The sequence below is a fragment of the Protopterus annectens genome, chromosome 2.part1, assembly GCF_019279795.1.
Source record: "Protopterus annectens isolate FY-2018-M chromosome 2.part1, PAN1.0, whole genome shotgun sequence".
NCBI lineage: Eukaryota > Metazoa > Chordata > Ceratodontiformes > Protopteridae > Protopterus > Protopterus annectens.
This window is the reverse complement of record NC_056729.1, coordinates 1,876,944,106-1,876,966,927: the sequence shown is the minus strand read 5'-3', so window position 1 is coordinate 1,876,966,927 and position 22,822 is coordinate 1,876,944,106. Positions and strand designations below refer to the sequence as shown.

Here is a 22,822-nt window from a genome sequence, read left to right as displayed (position 1 = left end):
AATGCTCTCTAAGGGTATGCAGGGTTTCACCAAAAGAAAAATCTTCTGGTGGGGAATCAGACGGAATGGAATCCCTGCATCAGAATCCTCATAGGTAGATAAGTGTATGTCCTGGTAATCAGAAGGATCAGAGTCAACAGACTCATGATTTGAAGAATCAAAAGGAAAATCAGTTCTTTGTCTTTTTGAGGGGGAAGGCTGGCTTCACCTAATTAAAGTAATAAGATCTTCAGTCATTCTAAGCATTTGTTTTTGAGGCATATGGGCCTGAGAATGCACTTTGATTGCTGGTTTCCTAGGCGTAGTGTGAACTCTGGGCCTGAGAAATTCGGTATTTTTGGTTTGAAACAAAGTCGTCGGTTTAATATGAAAATCAGAAGGCCTGAATACACCCTCAGAAGTCGGTGCCTGCAAAGCGGCTCTGGAGCCATCCAAGGTAGAGACATCCACAGGTTCCATAGTCGAAGAAGTATATCGCAGCATACCGGACTCCAAATGGGTCTCAGTAGAGGCCTGCGAATCTGTAGAAGTGGGTATCAGGGGCTTTGAAAGCATCTCACCGAGTACCGGTGGACTGGCGACTAGCTTAACAGAAGTGTCATTTGCAGTTTTGGACCTATGCGGTCTGTTTCTGTCTTTATTCTTACGTTTTTTCAGAAGATCGGTAGTTGGATGGCTTATCGAAGCCATTTTGGAATACAGAGAATGAGAGCGAAAGAATCTAGTGACAAAAATAGCCTGACGACGAACAGTTCGGTCGTTGAACAAGGCACAAAACTGACAGCGAGGAACGTCGTAGTCTGGGCCTAAACAGGTAACGCAGTAAAATCTCTGTGAGGTATTTGCTTTTCACAGGCAAGACAATTAACTTTTTCTGACATTGGTTAGAGCAAGAAAAAAGAATCCCCAATGGGGTACTTATCTTTTAGAAGACTTCAGGTTTGAAACTAGAAAAATGAAAATTTCAGGAGGCGGCCGACCGGCACTTGCAAACTGCTTCTGCTTCAGACACTGCACAGCAAGAAAAACTTTTTTTGCATGTTTTATACCGCTGATGACGAGATGTCATGGAAGGAGCGACAGCATCCGATGCAGAAATCCGAAGACTCTGGTATTCAGTCCGACTGAGGGCTACCTGCAGGCAGATAACCCAAATGTGATGACTGCAACAGTGAAACACGAAGAACATCAGCAAGCCTCCGCCTACAACCGCTTTACTATTCTCACTCAGAGGTTGCTGTACTTTGCAGAAACAGCACTCATGGACAGCTAGTGCAAAACCTGTCTCAATACAAGGTGCTGGCTTGGACCATTCAGTTACCATTAACACAAAAGGAAGCTCTTGCTCTTACATGAAATAACCAGCTGTGATACAAAAGCACATGCCAAATTACTTGCCTCTCTCTGGCAACAAATGTGACCAGTGCGACTGATTCAGTTATGTACTCAGTACCATCTGAACATTTGCAGGGTTACAATGGAAAGTAAAGCTATCATACTTACTCCACCTAAACATTAGCAAAGGGCTGACCCACCATACCATCCAGAAGAGGATCAAAGAGAAGACAGAGCTGCAAGGCTTTAGTCATTGAATATATTGAATATACAACTCAAGTAAAACCAGCTGCAAAACACGAACTCAATAGAAAAAGCTTGTAGAGAAAACCAGTTTAATAAAAAGCAAAGCTTTCGGGCATAACCCTTCTTCAATACTAATACATTCAAATGCTGAACTCAAAAAGCTTAAATACAGGTCTAAAATCACATGACCAGCAGCCAAATGAAATAATGTGACAAGGAAACAAATACAAATTATAAAATGTGTGAATATATACATATAAGTGTATTAAAAAATGTGTGTATATACACAATATAAAATATTTACTTTACATTATTACGTAGCTTTACTAACACAGGTTTTAAACTAACAGTACTGTTTAAACCAGGATGGGTGTCAGCAGCTAATCTCAATATCCATTCAAATTCTTTGAGCTCAAGGCGGTTATTAACATCACCACCTCTTTCATTTGGACATAGAGCATCAATTACTCTAAACTTAAATGTATGTGTTTCACCACAAGTCTTAATATGTTTATATAGTCCGTTGTTGTCACAATTTCTCCTAATTTCGGAGTTATGGTCTATAACTCCCTTAGCTACGTATTGTTTTTCCCCCGTAAAATGAACTGCATGAGATGCAGGGTAGCAAAAAAAAACACAGGGGGGGTGTTACAAGTAGCTGTAGTTCTAAAGTTAAATGTTTGTCCATTGGCAGGATGAGTAAAAGTATTACTACCATTCCCTAAAATATAAGCACAAGCAACACAGTTAAACAAAATGGAAAAAGTACCAGTTTTGGCATTCAATTGTGTATATAAAAGGTCTATAAAATATTTATAACAAACTTTTTTTTATCTGTCTATTTATTTTTATATGTAGTGTGGTGGCTTGGTACCCAATATAGTTTTTAGTTCATCCGTAAAAATAAATGCCAGTTTCCTAATAATTTGTCTAATTGAACTTGACCTACCATTATAAGCTGTGACGTACCTTATTTCATGATGAGTGATGGTATTATTACACTGACTATCTGTGAGGCCCGACCTATCATCCAAGAAAGTGGGTATCAGTGATGTCTGCCTGGCTTCCATTATATCATATTTAAGCTTGGAAAGTAAATGCATGTCATATCCACAAGAAGAAAAGTCTTCTACCATTTTATCTAATTGTAGGAGAAATGTAGTGTTATGAGTAGTTAATCTACTTGCTCTAATAAACTGTGATTTTGCTACACCTTTAAAAACATGTGGCGCATGCATACTACTGTGATGCGTATATCTTCCATTGCTAACATCCTTTCTATAAATACTGGTGTTTAATATACCATCATTCAACTGCAGTTTAACATCTAAGAAACATATGCTACTATCAGACACTTCCATTTTAAATTTCAAAAAATTAGTGCTAGAATTTAAATAATCAATGAAAATATTCAAATCATCCAAAGTACCATTCCATATTAGTAGACACTCTACTAATATGTATTAAAACATATTTTATATTCTAGTATAAAAACTATATTGGGCACCAAGCCACATTTTACATATAAAAATATGAGGACGATTAAAAGTTTACTCTGTTATAAAGATTTTTATAGACCCTGTTATACACAATTGGCTGCTAAAACTGGTACTTTTCCATGTTTTAACTGTGTTGCCTGTGCTTATTTTTTAGGGAATGGTAGTGATACTTTCACTCATCCTGCCAATGGACAAACATTTAACTTTAGAACTACAGCTACTTGTAACACCCCCTCTGTGGTTTATTTGGCTACCTGCATCTCATGCAGTTCATTTTATGTGGGAAAAACAATAATATAAGTTTAGGGACGTGTTATAGACCATAATTCTGAAATTAGGAGAAATTGTGACAATAATGCACTATGTAAACATATTAAAACTTGTGGTGAAACACATACATTTAAGTTTAGAGTGATTGATGCTCTATGTCCAAATGAAAGAGGTGGTGATGTTAATAACCGCCTTGAGCTCAAAGAATTTGAATGGATATTGAGATTAGCTGCTGACACCCATCCTGGTTTAAACAGTACTGTTAGTTTAAAACCTGTGTTGTAAAGCTACGTAATAATGTAAAGTAAATATTTTATATTGTGTATATACACACATTTTTTAATACACTTATATGTATATATTCACACATTTTATAATTTGTGTTTGTTTCCTTGTCACATGATTTCATTTGGCTGCTGGTCATGTGATTTTAGACCTGTATTTAAGCTTTTTGAGTTCAGCATTTGAATGTATTAATATTGAAGAAGGGTTATGCCCGAAAGCTTTGCTTTTTATTAAACTGGTTTTCTCTACAAGTTTTTTCTATTGAATATACAACTCACTTATGCTTAGGCAGCTGTGACAAGAGCACAAGTAATTACAGCAAATGACTAAGGCTGAATAATACAAATATAAAAATGAATGTGATTAACATGTATGATTTTATATACTATACATGTGTGTATGTATATACATATGTATAGGTGTACATTTCTACACACACACGTGTGTACGGTGGTTTGTAACACACAGCAATCATTGGAGTCAGCTTTGTGACTAAAAATCATATTCACTGTCAAACGAACATCAGAAAATAAATGCACTTCTGATTCCAAGATGGCTATACACTGAGTAACAGCTTAATCCTGGCTCTCCCAGTCTGAAAACAGAAACACAGCAAAGGCGGCCAGTGGGCCAAGATTTCTGTGTAAATTTCAGTAACTGGCTAGTAAGTGCACTGTCTGTATGTCAGGGAAAAAGAAATATAAAGGATATGGAGAAAAATCAGATAAAAAAGGTGTGAAAGAAGCACAGACTGGGAGGAGTACTTGAGTGGTTCAGCAAGAAGCACTACAAGTTCCAGACATGGTTTCCAGTAACCTAGAGAAGAGTATAAAGCAGCTGCACACAGTCCTGGTTAAATTAAATGAAACTGAAGGAGTATATAAACACAAACAGGAGTACTTGAGTGGTTCAGCAAGAAGCACTACAAGTTCCAGACATGGTTTCCAGTAACCTAGAGAAGAGTATAAAGCAGCTGCACACAGTCCTGGTTAAATTAAATGAAACTGAAGGAGTATATAAACACAAACAGGAGTACTTGAGTGGTTCAGCAAGAAGCACTACAAGTTCCAGACATGGTTTCCAGTAACCTAGAGAAGAGTATAAAGCAGCTGCACACAGTCCTGGTTAAATTAAATGAAACTGAAGGAGTATATAAACACAAACAATAAAAAGATGGGAAAAAATGAAAGAGGCTTTAAACAGATATTCAGACAAGGTGACACAACAGCAAAACTCGGAGGATGAAATGACGAAAAGTCTGGCTGAATGTGCGACTGCACAATAAGAGATGTTTCAAAAATCAGAATTAAGAGTACAGAGCAAGTAGGGAAAACCTGAGATTTTAAAGTGTACCACAGAAGTTGGAAGAAACAGACTGTATTCATTTTATGAAAGCACAAATAAGGAACTGGACTGATATTCCACAACAGAAACTGTTAACTGAAAGGGCACATCGTGTGTATGCTCCAAATCTGATTACTAAAAAACAACCTAGACATTTAATACTAAAAATGCAGTCTTATTGACAGAAGGAGCCGATTTTGACAAAGCTGTGGCAGAAAGGTTAAGTGCTAAAAGTGGGAGATAGTAGAGTATTTGTGGTGAATGATTAACTCAGTGTACACCAGGCAGAAGAGGAGTAAATAATTAATTATGAGATTCAAACTGCTGTACCCAGCAATCTTCAAAGTTTTTTTCCCTGGAGGGGTAAAATCATTTTTTGTAGTAGTACATGCTAAGGAGGAAACACAAAAGTTTGCCCAGGAAAGTGTGGGCTGTGAATCAGGAGGAGGTTCTGCTTTGTGTTCTCCTGGTGCCAAGGACTATGGAGAGACTAAGCCCATAAAATCTTTTCCACTGTTTCAACTGCCTCAGAGAAGGAAGAAAACATAAGAATCAACTAGAAGAATCTGGAAAATGTTGGAAATGGAGATACAGGATTTGGAACAGGACTAAAGTAGCCTGTCATGGGCCCAGTATTCTTCAGTGCACCCATCTCAGCACCCATCTCAGCAGTATCACTCTCTTTGCTGATGACAAAAAGACATGCAATAACCATGGATGGGTGAAGAATCCAGGAAAGGATACGGAAACACTGACCAAGTAGCAGATGAGGTGCAGTGTAGACAAGAAAACGATCTGGTGGTTTTGATAATCTCTAGATAAGACATCAGCACACAGAACACTTGGGTATAGTGTGTGTGTGTGTGTAGACCGCAAAAACAAAGTAATACTTCTATATTACAACACCTTGGTCAGACCACACTCTGAGGACACTGTGGATTTACTGATGCTTTACCAACAAAGACGCATCAATCCACTTCTTATTTATTATTTATTTATTGCATTTGTTAACCGTGAAAGTCTACTGGGCCTAGGTGAGCCCATTTTCAGTAGAGGCCCGGGGAGAAAAGCTTCACTTAACATTAATAGTGCATACAAGAAAAAACACAATATACAGCGTATACACAATCTCAATGCATGGAAATAAATATTAAACAGAATGATACAAGTTATTTATAAACAGTACACATGAACATTGCATACAATTTGATCACTGAGGATGGCGTTACTGAGGAATGGTAGCAGTTTTGATTGTTACTTGCTGGAGTTTGTAGGCATGAGCAGTTGAATTCAGCAAGTCAGAGAGAGCTCCTAAGTAGTGACATTGTAGAGGGACATAGTAATGGATCAGGTGTTAGGAGGTACTGTTTTGGCACAACTACATGGCCAGAGAGAAGAGAAGTGTGATCTGAGAGACTTCTTACAGAGAGCAGGATTACTGATTGTTCTGATAGAAGGTGGGAGGGCATTCCATAGTTTGAGATGGTAAACACTTGAAGGAATACAGAGGACAGCCGCAAGGAGAATCCATGAAATGACTAAAAAGGAATAAAAAAGGAAACTAGAGGAATTAGACTTCTCAATTAAGACCATAACTGATGGGAGAACATGGTACTGGAGCACTAGGTCATCTATGGAAGATGTGATGGGGTCATCCTAAATATGAGGGCAAAGAAGAAAATAAGGAGTGAAGGTAGCAGATTGTAGAGACTAACTGCGTCCAGGAAATCTTAAAGCAATTTTTCGTAGAGAAGGATGTAGATCCAGAGATAGACTGCAGGAATAGGTAGTGGACAGAGTCCACAGGGCAAACCATGGTTTCAGAAGACCATGAAATAGGTGGAAAATATAAGGAGGAAGACAGGGGTTAAAGACAGATAATTTTATGTGCACTTAGAGGGCTGTCAACATAGGCTTACTGCTTCCATCTGCCATCAAGCAAATGCAGTCCAAAACTAACATAAGCAACTCTGTATTTGAAGAAACAGTCAGGACCCACTATCACGACATCCTTAGAATATTTATCATTAAAAGTAACACTGCTAGCCATTAATACAAATTATATTTTAATGACTCAGTGGATTAGTACTAAAAGCATGGCTTCCAGTTACTTTGTAACAAGTAAGACGATGCATACCTGTTCCCTCTATCAACGTTCAATACTAACCTGTAAGTGTGCAGTCAGCTCTCTGTACTTCTTAATTGTCTGCTGATAATCGGCCACAGTTTCCTCAGCTGCCTCTACACGCTTCTCTGCATTACGAACTGCCATGTGAGCCATCTCTACCTGTTCCCGTAACTCCAGCTCGGTTTCTCGTGCACTCTCCTGCAGTTCATCATTCATCTCATTTATAGCTTCCTGAGAAGGGAATACAGTTATGTTAAAGGCAATATTGTCTATAAAAAAACAGGAAAATTTATCTACTGCAATACATACATGAAATAAATTTATTTTTTTGACTGGTGTTCAGAAATCAGTTAATACGAAGAAAGTGGAATGTAGACTTGTGTAAGGTTACCCATCATAATAGCAGGTCTTCAGAAATCAGTTAATACGAAGAAGGTGGAATGTAGATTTGTGTAAGGTTACCCATCATAATAGCAGGTCCTCAATACAGAGGCACAAGTAGCACATTATTTCCATTTTTGCTTCAAACTCACTGACATTAGCCATCCTTAAGCTGTTTCTACTTTGTTCTGGAACATTCTCTTTTTGAGGCTGATATCTGTCTTGCACTGAAATTTTACCTGCACCACTTTTGTACCCCACATAAATGAAGCACTGCTAAGTGCCTTATCCTGCTCCCCTAGTTTGAGTCTTGATGTGAAACATGATAAACATGGAAAAGTGGAAAAACTAATACATTTAACAATGCAGACACACTGTAAAAAATGTAAATGTAACACTGTAGGCGCACTGTAACTAAATGCAACACTGCAGGCACACTAACTAAATGCAACACTGCAGGCACACTGTAACTAAATGCAACACTGCAGGCACACTGTAACTAAATGCAACACTGCAGGCACACTGTAACTAAATGCAACACTGCAGGCACACTGTAACTAAATGCAACACTGCAGGCACACTGTAACCAAATGCAACACTACAGGTATACTGCAACCAAATGTAACACTGCAGGCATACTGTAACTGTGCAACTGTTAATCAATAGGTCAACATCAAGTCATCACATCTTTCTATCAATTCAAAGCAGGAACCATTTTCTAAAGGGGAGAGTACACAAACCAAGAATCTCTGCCTCAGCGACTTAGAATGAAAGTGATTATCCACACACAATTGTACTTCCTTTCTTTAGACAGGATTCTTGTGCAAGAATTCACTACTTTCATGCAAAACATTAGAAGCTGCAGAACTAACTTATGGTCATGGAGAGTTAGCACAGGATCCCCCATAACACTGCCATCCCAAAGCTTATCTAGATCGAGTGCTGTGTAATCAGCTTGAAATATTTAGAAAATAAACATTTATCCAGTTTGCAGATTCTCACATTTTTGAAATAAGCAGCAGTAAAAACAGCCAAGACGGACTGGATTTTGGCATGCAGATTTTTGTCCTATAATTTGCCAAACCAAAAAGTAAAAGTACAACTCATCAAATTGGCTATATTCAGTGTAAATGAAGTGTTTTCCTACCCTCAGAGGGCATCTTGTACTCTTTCGCAGATGATGTATTCTTGTGCTACAACCAGTCACATATATAATGTGCACAATGTCAGTGATGTCAAGTGAGCAAACTCGAGTCAAAACCCAAAGAAACAAAGAACAGAAAAAAAAAGACAAAAATCAGGAAACAACTTTCACCAAATTATTTTATGTAAACAAAGCTGCAATAAAACATTCCCTAGTGATCAAATGCTGCTTAAAAACTTGGTGACTTTTTTGGCAGGCAGCAGCATATGGCACCAGAATGAAGGTGTATGACAAACTGGTTCCGATATATGCTCAGAACCATATGAACATCTGCTGGTGTTACAAAGGAATGGTAAAGTACAACTATCATACATAGCCCTCCTAAACTTGGGACTTACTCCAAGCAAAAGGATGAGCCCCCATATCATCCAGGTGAGGTGTCAAAGAGAAGGCAGGGCTGTAAAGCTACGGCCATTGGATATACAACTTGACTACCACACTTGTTATGTTGCCCCTTAGAAGTTTTTCTTAGCAAAAGGCTTATTAAATGCCACTCTGTCCAGATGGTGGACCACAGGCTTAACAAGAGTGGGTTGAAATTAACCAGATTCAAATCTGAAGGATTAAAAATACAACAAAAGAGCCACATATTTGTGCTTTCTCTTCACAAGAATTTTATGGACATAAAACTCCCACGCTCTTAGTGGACGCCAAAAAAATTAAGCAATGGACAACAGATGCAAAAATCCTATTCAGGTTTTTAGTGGCTGCGCTAATTTATAGTGCTTTGTAAATATGTGGAATGTGGGACAAGTGGTTTCCACACCTCTGAAAAAGACAGGAGAAGCCAACAGTGTTCTCACAATATGCACTATAATTACTCCCTGAAGACACATATCTGGAATCACAGCACAACATATAAACCCAGCTATCAAAGCAGGGTAAAGAAAGTATCAGTCATCCAGCATGATTTTCAAAGCTATTAGCTGCAAGGATGTTTATAAACTTGATCTGGAAAACAAGCAAACAACTGCTCTGGATTGGTATCATTCTTAAGAAAGACTCATTTCCTTTCATCTTGAAGTTGCAGTTAAAGTGGGAAACTGAATGTAACTGATATAGGGTATGTCAGCTGATGTAAAGGGGAAAGGGAACACCCTGATGAATTGTTTGTACAGACTCATCATTTTCCACTAATCAAAATTTGGCAAATTTCTGGAAGATACTAAGCTAAGGGAGGCACATGCCCATTTCATTCATTTCATCTGTTTTTTAACTGGGCAAGCTCAAAGGACCCTCATCCTTTTTCAATGGCTTCCTGGGACTCATTCTGACACTCTAATGCACCCTGAAACAGATGCACAAGCATACCCTCACTCCCATGGCCAACTAATTTCTGTTCCATTGCTATTATAAGGCAACAAGCAGGTCAAGAAATAACAATAGAAATGGAATAATTGCAGTGTTAAGTAATGTACACTTATCTACTTACCTGACTTACAGGGAACTCCAAAAGCCAAAGTGGGAGGAAGGGCCTAACCTCCCACAACATGGACGGTTACTTCTTCCATTTCCTCCCATTCTATACAGGACATGCCCAAAGGCTCCATTACCCAACTGACTGTTCCACGAAGTCAAATACTGGCCATCCCCACTGTAGATGGGAAACCTATAACCCATGTATGCTTTCCGGTAAAGGCAACTGGTTCATTCATTAAACACCAAATGTCAGGTGAGTAGGGAGCAGATCAGCTAGTGGGTCTTGCAGAGGCGTAACCATGGAGCTCTTTCCCCTTGGTGGCTCTCATAAGCCCATTATGACTAACCACACATACACTACTGCTCGGTTTGCCAAGTGTCAAGCGCTGCTCTGCAGGTTTATGCAATACCTGCTGCTCAGGCTAGATGGCATCCAAGTCAAGAGCCAGAACTCTCTCCTTCCTTTTTGGCCTGCGTCAGTAATCAAACACAAGTCACAGGATCTGCAATTAGGGTTTCATTCCTCTGCACCACCGGAGGGCAGTGACATTTTATTCTTCAATGGCAGATATCTCATACATCAAGTAATATAATTAAAAATACATCTGCTATATCCAACAGTGAAGACATTCCTTAGAAGTAGCATCCATAAGAATAGACAGAGCTGGAACATAATCCATGGACTAATATTCACAGACTGAACTCACTCAATCACATGAAAAAAAGAGGTCTGATTCCTGGAGTCATAGTTAAGACAATATCACATTGTGAGAGTGTCTACCAAAGACCAGATGGCCATAGCATATGTCTGCAATGGAGACCTATTTAAAGGAAGCAATGTAGGCCACCACCCCTTTTTAGTGGAGTGGAATTCGACTACTGCATTCACCAGTAAGTAGTTCAGCACCTGATGGAAATAGATTAACTGGTAAGCCAGTTTAAAAGTAACACTGAAAAATACAAAGCTTCCCGCCCAGAAACAAATAATTCATCTTCCTGAATTCATGCATTGATTTCCAGGTAAAACATGAGCAGATACTAGAATTACAGAATATGAGGGCTCTTTTACATTCTGTCCTGACAAAGAAGCACAAAACAATAATGCATAGTTCCGGGACAACTCAGAAATGATGGGCAAATGATCTTTGTGAAAGACCAGACATGGTTTACTACGGATAAACCCAAAAGCTCCAGGACTGATGGTGCAATGAGTCTTTCATGTAATTAATTTCAACGTTACTAAGTTAGTACTCTCAAAGAGTGATGGGCAAGCCAGGTCCCATGGTGGGTTTCTTCAAAGGCAGGAGATGAGAACTGCTTGACCATCCAGTGCTGGGCAAAAATCCTACCATAAGGATCACAATGGGCAGAAGTAGCTGACAAGTATCTTTACCATATTACAAATGAGGTTCAAGTTGCTTGAGGTAGGTCAGGCTCACCCAAAAGCTGATAGATGACAGACAGCAAGAACAGTTTCCATCTGAGTTACAGACCTGCTGAATAGAATAGCTCTTTGCAGCCCTACAAACCTCTGAGAATATAGGTACAAGATCCTCAAGGATTAGGGTATCTACATCAAAACCAAGGTCCTAGCTGGAGTTCACTGCCAACCCAACCCAATCGTGGAGGTGATATTCGTGATTAGGAGTACAAGAGTTTTCCAATTTGCTAGGAACCTGAAGACCTATACCATGTACTTTTTTCTTGGCCACCATGGGACAAGAAGAATGGATTTTGGTCCTTCTTCCCTTGAACTTTGTGGTGAGGAGTGGAGTCAGTAAGACTGGAAGAAAGGTTTTTAGCAACAGTCTGTGCCACATGAATGAGAATACTTCCCTAATGTACCAAACAAAACAGGAGAAGAACTGGACCACATGCTTCAGAGTGGTAAAGAGGTTGCTCTCTAGAATGATCCACTTGTGGCAGACCAAGCTGAAACATGGCTACACCTATGGGAGAGGACTGGAGGGGCAGCTTAGAGAATCCAAAAACTCACTTACCCAAGAATAATGACGACTTACAGTAATACCCCTTTGTCAACGGCACATCACATGAACATTATTTCCCTGAATGGGATATACATACTTATGCATCCTTGTTTGTTTGAATATCATATGGCAGACTGGTTGCCTGAAAGAGAAGAGACCTATGGAGCAATTATGCATCCAAGCTGTTAGGGAAGAGTCTGATCACAGCTGCAAATGGCTGAAGTTAAGCCTGGAATATTTGCTGTTTGAAACTATGCAAATAATGCAAAAAAGACTGCATGGGGCCAGATTCATCAGCACTTAATTTCAGACTACACAACACCTACAGGATAGCATGTCACATGATGTACTCTTGGAAACTCTGAGAATAAAGGCACAGATTTCTTTAAAAATATGCACATTGTATACCCCTTCATCAGAAGTAAATAAGTCATTTTCTTTATGTAGATTATGATGCCTTACACACAGACGCTTACACAAGCACATATACACATATATCTGTTTGCATATATGTTTGATATGCTTGGGAAGGAACACTGGACTAAAAGACATATGGTTAAAAAAGATGACTGAATGTAGATTTGACTGAAAAGCCATTTCACTGAAAATATTCCACACAACATCCCACAAAAAGCACTTTTGCAGTGGTTGCACTCTTCCACCTGAAGTACAGTTGTGTAAAATCTTACCATAATAGTAGATGTCCTTCTCCTCACTGTTGCAGCATTCTTAACAACTGGGATCCCCTGCCAAAGGTGACCCAACATTCTGGCTGTTAAAGATAAGCCATATGTCACACACATGCTCTTCTCAGAACTGAGAGCCAGAGGAGGAATTCCAGCCCTAGGATACCAAATACCAAAGGGTAACATACACAACTTGAGGGACAAAAGACCAGGGGGAGGAGGGAAGGAGTGAATACTGCGACAGTGAAGAGAAGGACATTTACCATTATGGTAAGATTTTACACAAATGTACCATGTCATTCCATTGCACTGTTCATAGGTTCATACTAGGCTATCTGCCCTAGGGCATTTATAAGCCTAGCCAGAGTGTGTATGGCTTTCACCACCCATTTTAAATTAATTTTGCTATGCCCTTTTTCGAGGTTAGTATACTGTGCCTCTGTCTAACAGTGACACAGAAGTGATACCCGGGGTAAACCTACGATCTCCCATCTACTCATCAAGATTCCTCTTGAAGAGAGTTAATGAGGGACTCTGCCTAACCTGGACTGGGATTTTATTCCAGAATGAAGGGAGCCTCTGGGTTATGAATCTGTCCCTCCAGCATGTCCTATTTATTTCAGTGCTGAGGTTCAAGTCCCTCGAGCGCGTTGGACATGGCTTTATACGTCAGGCACAGATCTCCTCTGAGCAGGCGGTATGCCACTGAGTAGAGCTGGAGTTTCTTTAACCGGGCAGCATACGGCATCTGTTTGAGCCCCTTGATCCTCTTGGTGAGGTACTTTTGGAGTCTTTCCAGTTGCTGCAGTTGTCTGGTAAGGTACATCTCAAAAGGGGCATTGTACTCAATTATGGGCCTGATGAGGGATGAGTAAAGAGGCACAATGACCTCCCCTGATCTAGATGTGAATTCCTTCATGATTAGGTGGGCTATATAAAATGTTTTTCTAACCACTTTGGCCACGTGGTTGTCAAATGAGAGATTGCTATCAACTTGGGTCCCCAGGTCCCTAATTACTTCTTCTGTACTTAATGGATTACCACCTATGTGGTAATTTGTGGGCACTTTGTTTTTGCCAAAGGGGAACACTATACACTTTTTGGCGTTTAGCTTGAGGCCATGGCTCTGGCACCAGTTGTCTGTTTCTATGAGGCCCTTTTGGAGGATGCTTGTGTCGGCCGGAGAGTCTATTATGGTGCCCAGTTTGCAGTCATCTGCGAACTTGGTCAGCCACAGTCCTTCCAGTACAGTACTCAACTTCAGGGAGAGTGCAAAAGCTCAGGAAGATAGTGGGCTGAGGTCGGGCCAACAAAGCCTTCTAGGAACTCATGAAGAATGGCCCTAGCATAACCAGCTCTAGCCCTGGATATGACATGCAACTAGCAATGCCCAGTAAAGGAATGCACAGAAGACCATGTAGCTGCCTCAAGGACAGAATTTGCATCCAAACCCTTGTAAAAAGCATCAAAGTCATCACAGTCCTAGTAAAGTCAGACTTGACCACAGAAGGAAGGCTCTTGCCATGATAAGAATAACAAAAGTAAAAGGCTTTAGAAATCCAAGAGAAAACCATCTGCTTGGCAGTTGCCAAACATAACGATCTAGAATGAAAACAAACAAAAAGCTGATCAGATTTTTTGAAAAGCTTTAGCTTTGTCCAAATAAAATCTGAGTTGTCTATGCACATCCAAAGTGTGCAACACCTTTTTACTAGTGGATTGCAGAGAAGGGAAAAAAGTGGGCAAATGAATAGAATGATTAAGAGATAACTCATTCACCACCTTGGGCATAAAAGAAGGATTAGCACAAAGGGACACTCTACCCTTATAGAAAATTTAAAAAAGGAGGAACAGCCATAAGGGCTTGAAGCTCAGATGCCTGTATGGCAGAAGTAAGAGCTAATGAAAGAATAGCCTTCCAAGAACAATACTGTAAGGAAGCAAAAGCTGCAGGCTCAAAAGGAGCCCGAGTCAATTTCTCCCAAACAAAAGTAAGATCCCAGGAAGGAGGAACAGGCTTCATGGGAGGTCTAAAATGAAGGAAGCCTTTAAGAAAATGTTGGCCTCGAACCTAGAGGCCAAAGGAGAAGCTAAAGGTAGCCAAGCAGAAATAGCTGAGTAGTGAGCATTAAGAGAAAAATATGCCAACCCAGCATTGAGCAATCTGTGGCAGCAAACTGACTCTTGAGGCAGCACATGTTAATCCACTGACACATTCCTTATAGGAGCCACATAGTAATGGTTTTAAATACAGATGTACCTAATACTTTTCTTGGGGCACCATAAATTCTTACCCACAACCCTCCTAGATATGAGCAGTCATTACTAAATACAATCTTAGGTAGTGACTAGTGTATCTATGGTATTACATTGGGATGAAATGGCTAAGCTTGAAATGACCTCCGGGTTAATAGCCTAGTAACCTCCTATGATAATTCACACAAATAAGAGAATCAAAGGAACATCCACAGTAAGTGGGTCCATGTTATGAGAATGACACCAAAGAGAAAACCTCTTCCATTTGAAGCAGTAGAATTTCCTAGTAGTGGGTTTCCTGGCTTCCAGCAGAACCCGAAGCATGTTCTCAGGAAAAAGGTGCCTATAGGGAATCAAAATACTATCACCACAGTAGCAGCTGAACAGTGGACAGGTTGGGATGGATGATAGATTCCTTGTCTTGTGCGACAAGATCCACCCTGTGAGATAACTTGCGATGACTGTCCTTGGCTAAATGCAGACAAAGACGGAACCAATGCTGTCTGGGTCAAAAGTGAGTCACCAGGAAAAGTTTGGGAGCATCCTATTTTATCCAGCACATGACTTTTGGCATGAGAGGAAGGGGAGGAAAGGCATAAAGAAACATCCCTTCCATGAAAAAGATACGCCATCCATCTTCCAGGGCAGAGGACATGGAGTCCTGGCATAAAACTGAGGAAGTTTCCTGTACAGAGGGGGAGGCAAAGAGATCTACTTGAGGAATACCCCACTTGTGGATAATGTCCAGAAACATATGTCTGTGAAGCATCAACTCATGAGATTATGTTATGGAACTGTTCAGGAAGTCTTTTACAAAATTCTGACTTCAAGGAATGTATGTGTCACTTGGTACTGAATCGCTAGCTCCCAAAACTGAAGTGTCAATCTAAAAAGGAGACGAGACCTGGTCCCCCTTTGTTTGCTGACAAACATCATCAATGTGGTGTTGTCTGTAAAGATCTTTAGGGGTTCTGGAGAAAACAGGGGATGAAAAGCAGTCAGAGCCAAAAGAAGAGCTCTCATCTCCTAGACATTGATGTGTTTGTTCGGTTCTTGAGGAGACCAGAGACCATACATTTGTAGGTTTCCGAAGGAAGCCCCCCAACCCCCTAATGCATCTGTGAACAGCTATTGAGAGGGAAGTGGGGGCTGAAAGGAGAGCCCTGGATTCAGTCAGTTGGTGAATCCACAACTGAAAAAACAACTTGAGACATGGAAAAAGAGGAATTGGAAACTCTAAGAGGATGAAAATGCTGAAGCCAAACTAACTTTACATCCCATTGAAGCCTTCTAATGTGCAATTTGGCAAAGGGAAAAAGGGATGGTAGGACCCTCAGAAATTCCCTGACTGAAATCAAAGCCAGAGGAGGAAGGGACTGAAAAAAGGAAATCATAGTCAATGCCTTGGGAGGAGGCAGGGATGCTAGCATAGGAACAGTCTGGATCCTGCTTCCCAGAAAAACATGCCGGTAATGGGGACCAAGGACTTTTGAAAATTTACAGTGAACCCCAGGCTTTGCAACAGAGCAATGGCCAACAAAAGGTGCTGTAAAAGACTCTCTGGAGAGGAGGCTTGAATAAGCAGGTAATCTAAATAAGGAAAGACCTGAATGCCCTTGAGCCTGCAAAAAGCAATCACAGGAGCTAGGCATTTTGTGAATGCCCTTGGGGCAGTAGAGAGGCCAAAGGGCAAAGCAGAGAACTGAAAATGCCACGAAGCAATAGAGAAATATAAAAACTTCCTGAATGGGGGATGAATAGGGATATGGAGGTAAGCATCCTTGAGACCCAGAGAAACCATACAAGTCTGAGGAAGCAGCAGAGAGAACAAAGTCTGAAGGGTTAACATTCAAAAGGAAGGAACCTTCTGAAATGTATTCAGGTGAGAAAGATCCAGAATGGGTCTCCAAGTGCCCCCTTTCCTGGAGACCAAAAAATGCTGGGCTAAAACCCATTCCCCTTTGAGCAGCTGGAAGCTCTTGACTAGTTCCCCGAGTTAAATGGTTCAGAAGCACCTCTGGAAAAAAAGCTCAATTGGTCTTGATGTGGCTGAGGAATGCCCATGAAATGGGGAAGAGATTTCCAAACCATGAAATACTCTTGACAAATGATGGAAAGAACCCAGGAATCCCCGGGTATACTTAACCAGACAGGAAGATGCAGAGAAAGAGTAATATGGCTGGAAAGAACCGGGTAGTCAGGCAGCACCTGGTTTTATCAGGAAAGGAAGGCTTCTGAACAGGATGGGTCTGGGTAGACTTAGCCAGGAGAGCCCTCCTACCACCCTTTTTGTCTTTAGGAGGAAGGAAGAGACTGCCTTCAAATAAAAGCTGATTTACTGGGATAGTTTCTCTGGAACTTTGACACAAAAATATGTTTCAGGTCCTTTAACTCCTTGCCTTTTTCCTGCAGGGACTTGGACAAATCAGCAGTAGCAACACCAAACAAAAATGTTTTGTCCAGAGGAGCATCCCTCAACTTACCCTTAATATCATCAGGCAGAGGTTGAAGCCATAGGCAGGAATATCTACTCAACACACAGCCAAAAGCGATAGCCCTAAAAGAAGCATCTGCTGCATAAAAACTACATTTAATGGAATGGTGAGGTACTTGGCAAGAATTCCCTAACATGGACAAGGCATAAGTCTTTCCATCAGAATCGGAAAGGTCATAAATAATCTGGCAAACCTCAGAAAGAAGAGCCAAAATATATCTGGTCATGGTACACAGGGGTCCAGGGATGTAAATACTGTGGGAAGAAATAGCCAGGGAACTGTTATGACTAGGCTTGTATAGGCCCTAGGGCAGACAGCCTAAGTACCAACTTATGAATCTATGTCAGTCTGAGAATTTACAACCTGAAAGGCTACGGTAGCTGAATTATAAACCTTTTTACTCAGCCTTTTCATAGTCCTGCTGTCCTTATCAGAAGGAAGATACTTGGTAGAAGGCAGTAATTTAGAAAGCTTGTCAGATGCCACAGAGACCACAGAAGGGTCAGCAGATGGACACTTATAAAGGAATTTACAGTAATCAGGTACTTCATAAAACCAATCCATTTTTTTAGGAGTGCGAGTCAGGGGCCTGAGACGTGGAAGAAAACTCACCCAATAAAGTAGACAAAACAGGAGGAAAAGCAGAGGGTCTAGGAGATTCCATTTAAAAGAGCTCATAATACCTTCTCTGAACTTCAGGCACTTTGGTACGATCCCATTTAAAGAAATCCATCATCCTAGAAACAGTATACCCAAAGGAAATATCTTCACAAGAGACTCAGGACTAGCAGACTCCTCTTACTCAGAGCCACAATCTGAAGGGGAAAGAATAAGAGTAGAATAAGCCAGGGATTCCTCATCAGAATCCTCTTCTTCCTCAGTGAAATCCTGCTCCACATGTTCTCTTGAGAGGGGAAGATGAGGACGAGACAGAGACACCATGAGGAGGCTTCAAGGCTATAAGAGCACTGAACAAGCCCTGTGCCATACACTTTGATGGCCCTTAGAAGCAGGAGAGATATGTTTTGTACTTTGCTTCTTTTTTAAAGGGATGACCTTCTTATGAAACATAGAAGATTCTGACGTCAGATTACACTCAATTACTGTAGTCTGGACTTCTGCCCTTGCCAGTATCTGAGGAACCCCCCCCCCTAGTCCCTTATGTGATAATCAGCTACAGTTCTCCCTGAACATCCAAAGTGGACATCTGCAAGGCCTCAGAGAACATGTGCAAATCCAGATGCATACTGGCCTCCAAACTCCAATGAAGCACTTACCTAAAACGGCAAAGTAAACCAAAAAACAACTCGAGCGATCAGACAGATGATCAATGATGGCATCTGGACTGGCAACACAGAAGTTCTGAGGACATCACCTTAACACCCTACACCTAATGCAGGGAGCATACATGTGACATGCAGGTTATCTTTATAAACCTAAAGGCTCTTGTATACTGGCCAAACATCAGGCCACTCTTGGCAAGGGATTTCTCATGTTAAGAATACAGCAACAGTGAAATGAAGGACATACCCCCTGCTATTTATGGGTCTCCCCCTAAAACCCAATGTCCAGAAGATCGACTGTCACAATCACAAAATCTTGAACATCGGGTGTTTACTAGGGTAAGTAAACTTGTGCAACATGCCCCTTTCATCACAGTAGTGCGATCCTGGAGTCTGTATACTTAGGAGGGGTGTGGGGGGCATCGTCCCCTACCTAGGTGGTGTTTACTTACCTCGGCGTGAGTTTTGTTTGCATTTGGCCAAGTGTTTACTTATCCTAGTAAACACCTGACTTTTGAGGTCCTGCAGTTTCATGATTATGCTTTCGGGATTGTGACAGTCAATCTTCTGGGTATTGGTTTTAGAAGTAGACCCATTATTTATACATTCTAAGTCCAAGGTCTCACACCCATGAAAGAAAGACCACACCATAGACAGTAAACCATAGACATCTACAAATATGGGGGCACAACCTGATGGTGGACAGTACCAATCCACACAAAAGTTTTCAAATAATATATATATATACACACATAAAGCTACACACACATCTAACTATATATATATATATATATATATATATATATATAAAAATATATATATAAATACATATATATAAATATATAAATACATATATAATATACACAAGTATGTGTGTGTGTGTGTGTGTGTGTATGTATATATATATATATGACTGAGCTCAAGAAACAATCCCTCTCTCCCGCACCCTTCATTGCTCTTCTACCTACCCTATTTCACTACTTCTATCCCTCCGAGAAGTAGACCTAGCAACCCACCAGCCTGTTTATTACTCCTAATCTACCTCTTTTTATGTTACTCACCACTATCTCTGTAACCTGTCTTCTCTCCATGTATCTAACCTAGTTCCAGACTTCCTGTGTGCAAATCTCTATCCTAAAAGTAGTACTCATCACAATATGTCTGCTACTAATTGGCTAATATGTCTAAATTTTTACAAACTCTCCACCTGTTCCTATTTTTCTCCCTTCTTCATTCTTTTTTTTAGCAGTCTTTCTATAGTAAATATTTAAGTTATAATGATTCCGTACTGCTGTTTATTTCTTGTTTAAATTGCCTTTGCATTACTATTCTATATATCAATTGTTCCCTTAGTTGCCTGCATGCTTTTTTTTTACTTGTTATTTGTTAGTCACTTAGTTTATTAGTGGAGCTTTTCTTCTCGGGCCTCTGCTGAAAATGGACATGTATCCAGCCAGACTAGCCCGGTCAACAAATGTAAAATAAAAATAAAAATTAAAAAAAAAAATATATATATATATATATATATATATATATATATATATATATATACACACACACATACACACTCACACTCTCACACACACACACATATATATATATATATATATATATATATATATATATATATATATACGTGTGTGTGCGTCTGTGTAGAAAGACAGGTTGACACACACACACATCTGTGTGTGTGTGTGTGTGTGTGTGTGTGTGTGTGTGTATATATATATATATATATATATATATATATATATATATATATATATATATATATATATATACATATATATATATATATATATAGATCTATCTATACACACACACAGATTATGTGTGTGTGCATGTCAACCCCTTTCTACACAGACACACACACAAATCCCAAATGACTGAACACCATTTTGAAGCATTCCAAATAACTGAAATATCAACAACTAGGGAAAAATATTTCAAAAACATTTTTTTTTTTGCGGGGGGGGGGGGGTATCCTCGCTTCACTTTCACACCCACATCCCCCACTTAAATATACTAACTCCACAATCACACAACCAGAGGGAGAAAAAAGACCACCACAAACTGAGAATTACTCTTGTGCAAGAATACAAAACAGCAGCAGCAGTGACTACCATAAATGTGTGAACACTAATTAACAGGTAAAATTTCTTTGTAGAGTTTTCTGCTCTATTACAGACGTATGCAAATATCCCAAGTGTGACTAAATTAGTATTTAAATACATTATCAATTTACATTACATTACTGAACCGTGCATATGTTAGTGTACAGTTACAGTACTAAATATTTGACTCATCTTATCCAAACTCAGACATGTTTAAACATGGATTCTACAGTGGGGCAGGTCCAGTTCTCTTATTTTCTATGGTGTAATTCAGCAGGAGTTTATGTGCGTGTCTCAGTGAAATAGGCACTGAAAAACGTGCAACTCTACTTGAAATCATTTTTATATACATATATATGTGTATGTGTGTGCACGTGCGAGAGCAAAAGTGCACACCTAAGTGCATGTTAACAGAAGCATTTGCATTTAAGCACTGACTCACAAACTTAAATACACTTTTAAGATTTTATTAACTTATCAGCAAAGCCTGACTTTTTTTAAAATAACGTAGAAAGATGAAATACTATAGTAGATATAAAAAGTGTACACACCCCTGTTAAAATGCCAAGTTTTTGTGATATACTAAAACAATGAGTAAAAAGTCACACAGGAAAACCAACTGGTCAAAAATCACAAAAATAAATATCTAGCAAAGCTAGACTTTCCACTGTGTGATACCTTAAACCTCTTGTATCAGAGGTAACATGGGATATATGCAAATTACTCCTTGAGGATATTGGGTGTTTCAGCTAAATGAGAATTCTGAATGTCCATGACTTTTACTTTTAAGTGTATTTATGGACGATTTCAGACCAATAAAGCCAAACTCCTCTGGGTGTGGACATGCATGTTTCTGCCTTCTTATGGCATCATCAGCACAGCATAAGACGAATGTATGAGTTTTTGGAAACACAGGGTTGTTGTTCCCAACTGATATCCATAATCATTAGGGTGTATACAAAATATCTCAACTAACAAACTAAAGCAATGAGTAAAAAGGTCACACAGGAAAACCAACTGGTTAAAAAAAAAAACAAAGAAAAATCTAGCAAAGCTAGACTTTCCACTGTGATACCTTAAACCTCTTGTATCAGAGGCAACATGGGATATATGCAAATTAGCCCTTAATGATATCAGGTGTTTCAGTTAAATGGCAAATCTGAATATCCATGACTTTTTCTTTTACTTTTAAGTCTATTTATGGACAATTTCAGGCTAATAAAGCCAGACCTCTCTAACTGTGGACATGCATGTTTCTGCCTTCTTATGGAATCACCAGCACACACATCAGGAATGTTTGACTTTGTGACCTTTTTAGTCATTGTTTTAGTTTGTTAGTTGGTGCTGATGATGCCATAAGGAGGCAGAAACACATATCCTTAAGGGTAATTTGCATATATCCCATGTTGCCTCTGATACAACAGGTTTAAGGCATCACACATTGGAAAGTCTAGCTTTGCTATATTTTTCTTTTTAGTTTTTGTGATATTAAAAAATGAGACCACAACGAATAATTTCAAAACATTTCCCACCTTTAATGTGACCTATAACCTGTACAATTCAATGGAAAAACAAATACATTTGTTAGGGGAAAAATATAAAAAATAAAAAAATGTACAATAAGCTGGCTGCATAAGAGTGCACACCCTTAAACTAATACTTTGTTGAAGCACCTTTTGATTTAATTACAGCATTCAGTCTTCTTGGGTACACACCTGCCATCAATTAAAGAGACTCTGATTAACCCGAAGATCAAAGGGAACTCATTGTTGAAAGCTATCAGTCAGTAGAAGGGTACAAAAACATTTTCACAGCATTGGATATACCATGGAACACAGTGAAGACAGTCATCAAAAAGTGTAGAAAATACTGGACAACAATGATGTTGC

The 22,822-nt window shown here is 39.6% G+C and overlaps 1 protein-coding gene across 7 annotated transcripts in view; it reads right to left on the bottom strand.

Annotated features, from left to right (window-relative positions):
- The window catches only part of DCTN1 (dynactin subunit 1), a 1,835,652-nt gene that overhangs the window by 801,094 nt on the left and 1,011,736 nt on the right, over nucleotides 1-22,822 (bottom strand). For all 7 annotated transcript variants that reach the window (XM_044063298.1, XM_044063299.1, XM_044063300.1 and 4 more), the window contains one exon: nucleotides 7,147-7,338. In XM_044063298.1, coding sequence (XP_043919233.1) covers nucleotides 7,147-7,338 — 192 coding nt within the window. The remainder of the gene's footprint in view (nucleotides 1-7,146; nucleotides 7,339-22,822) is intronic.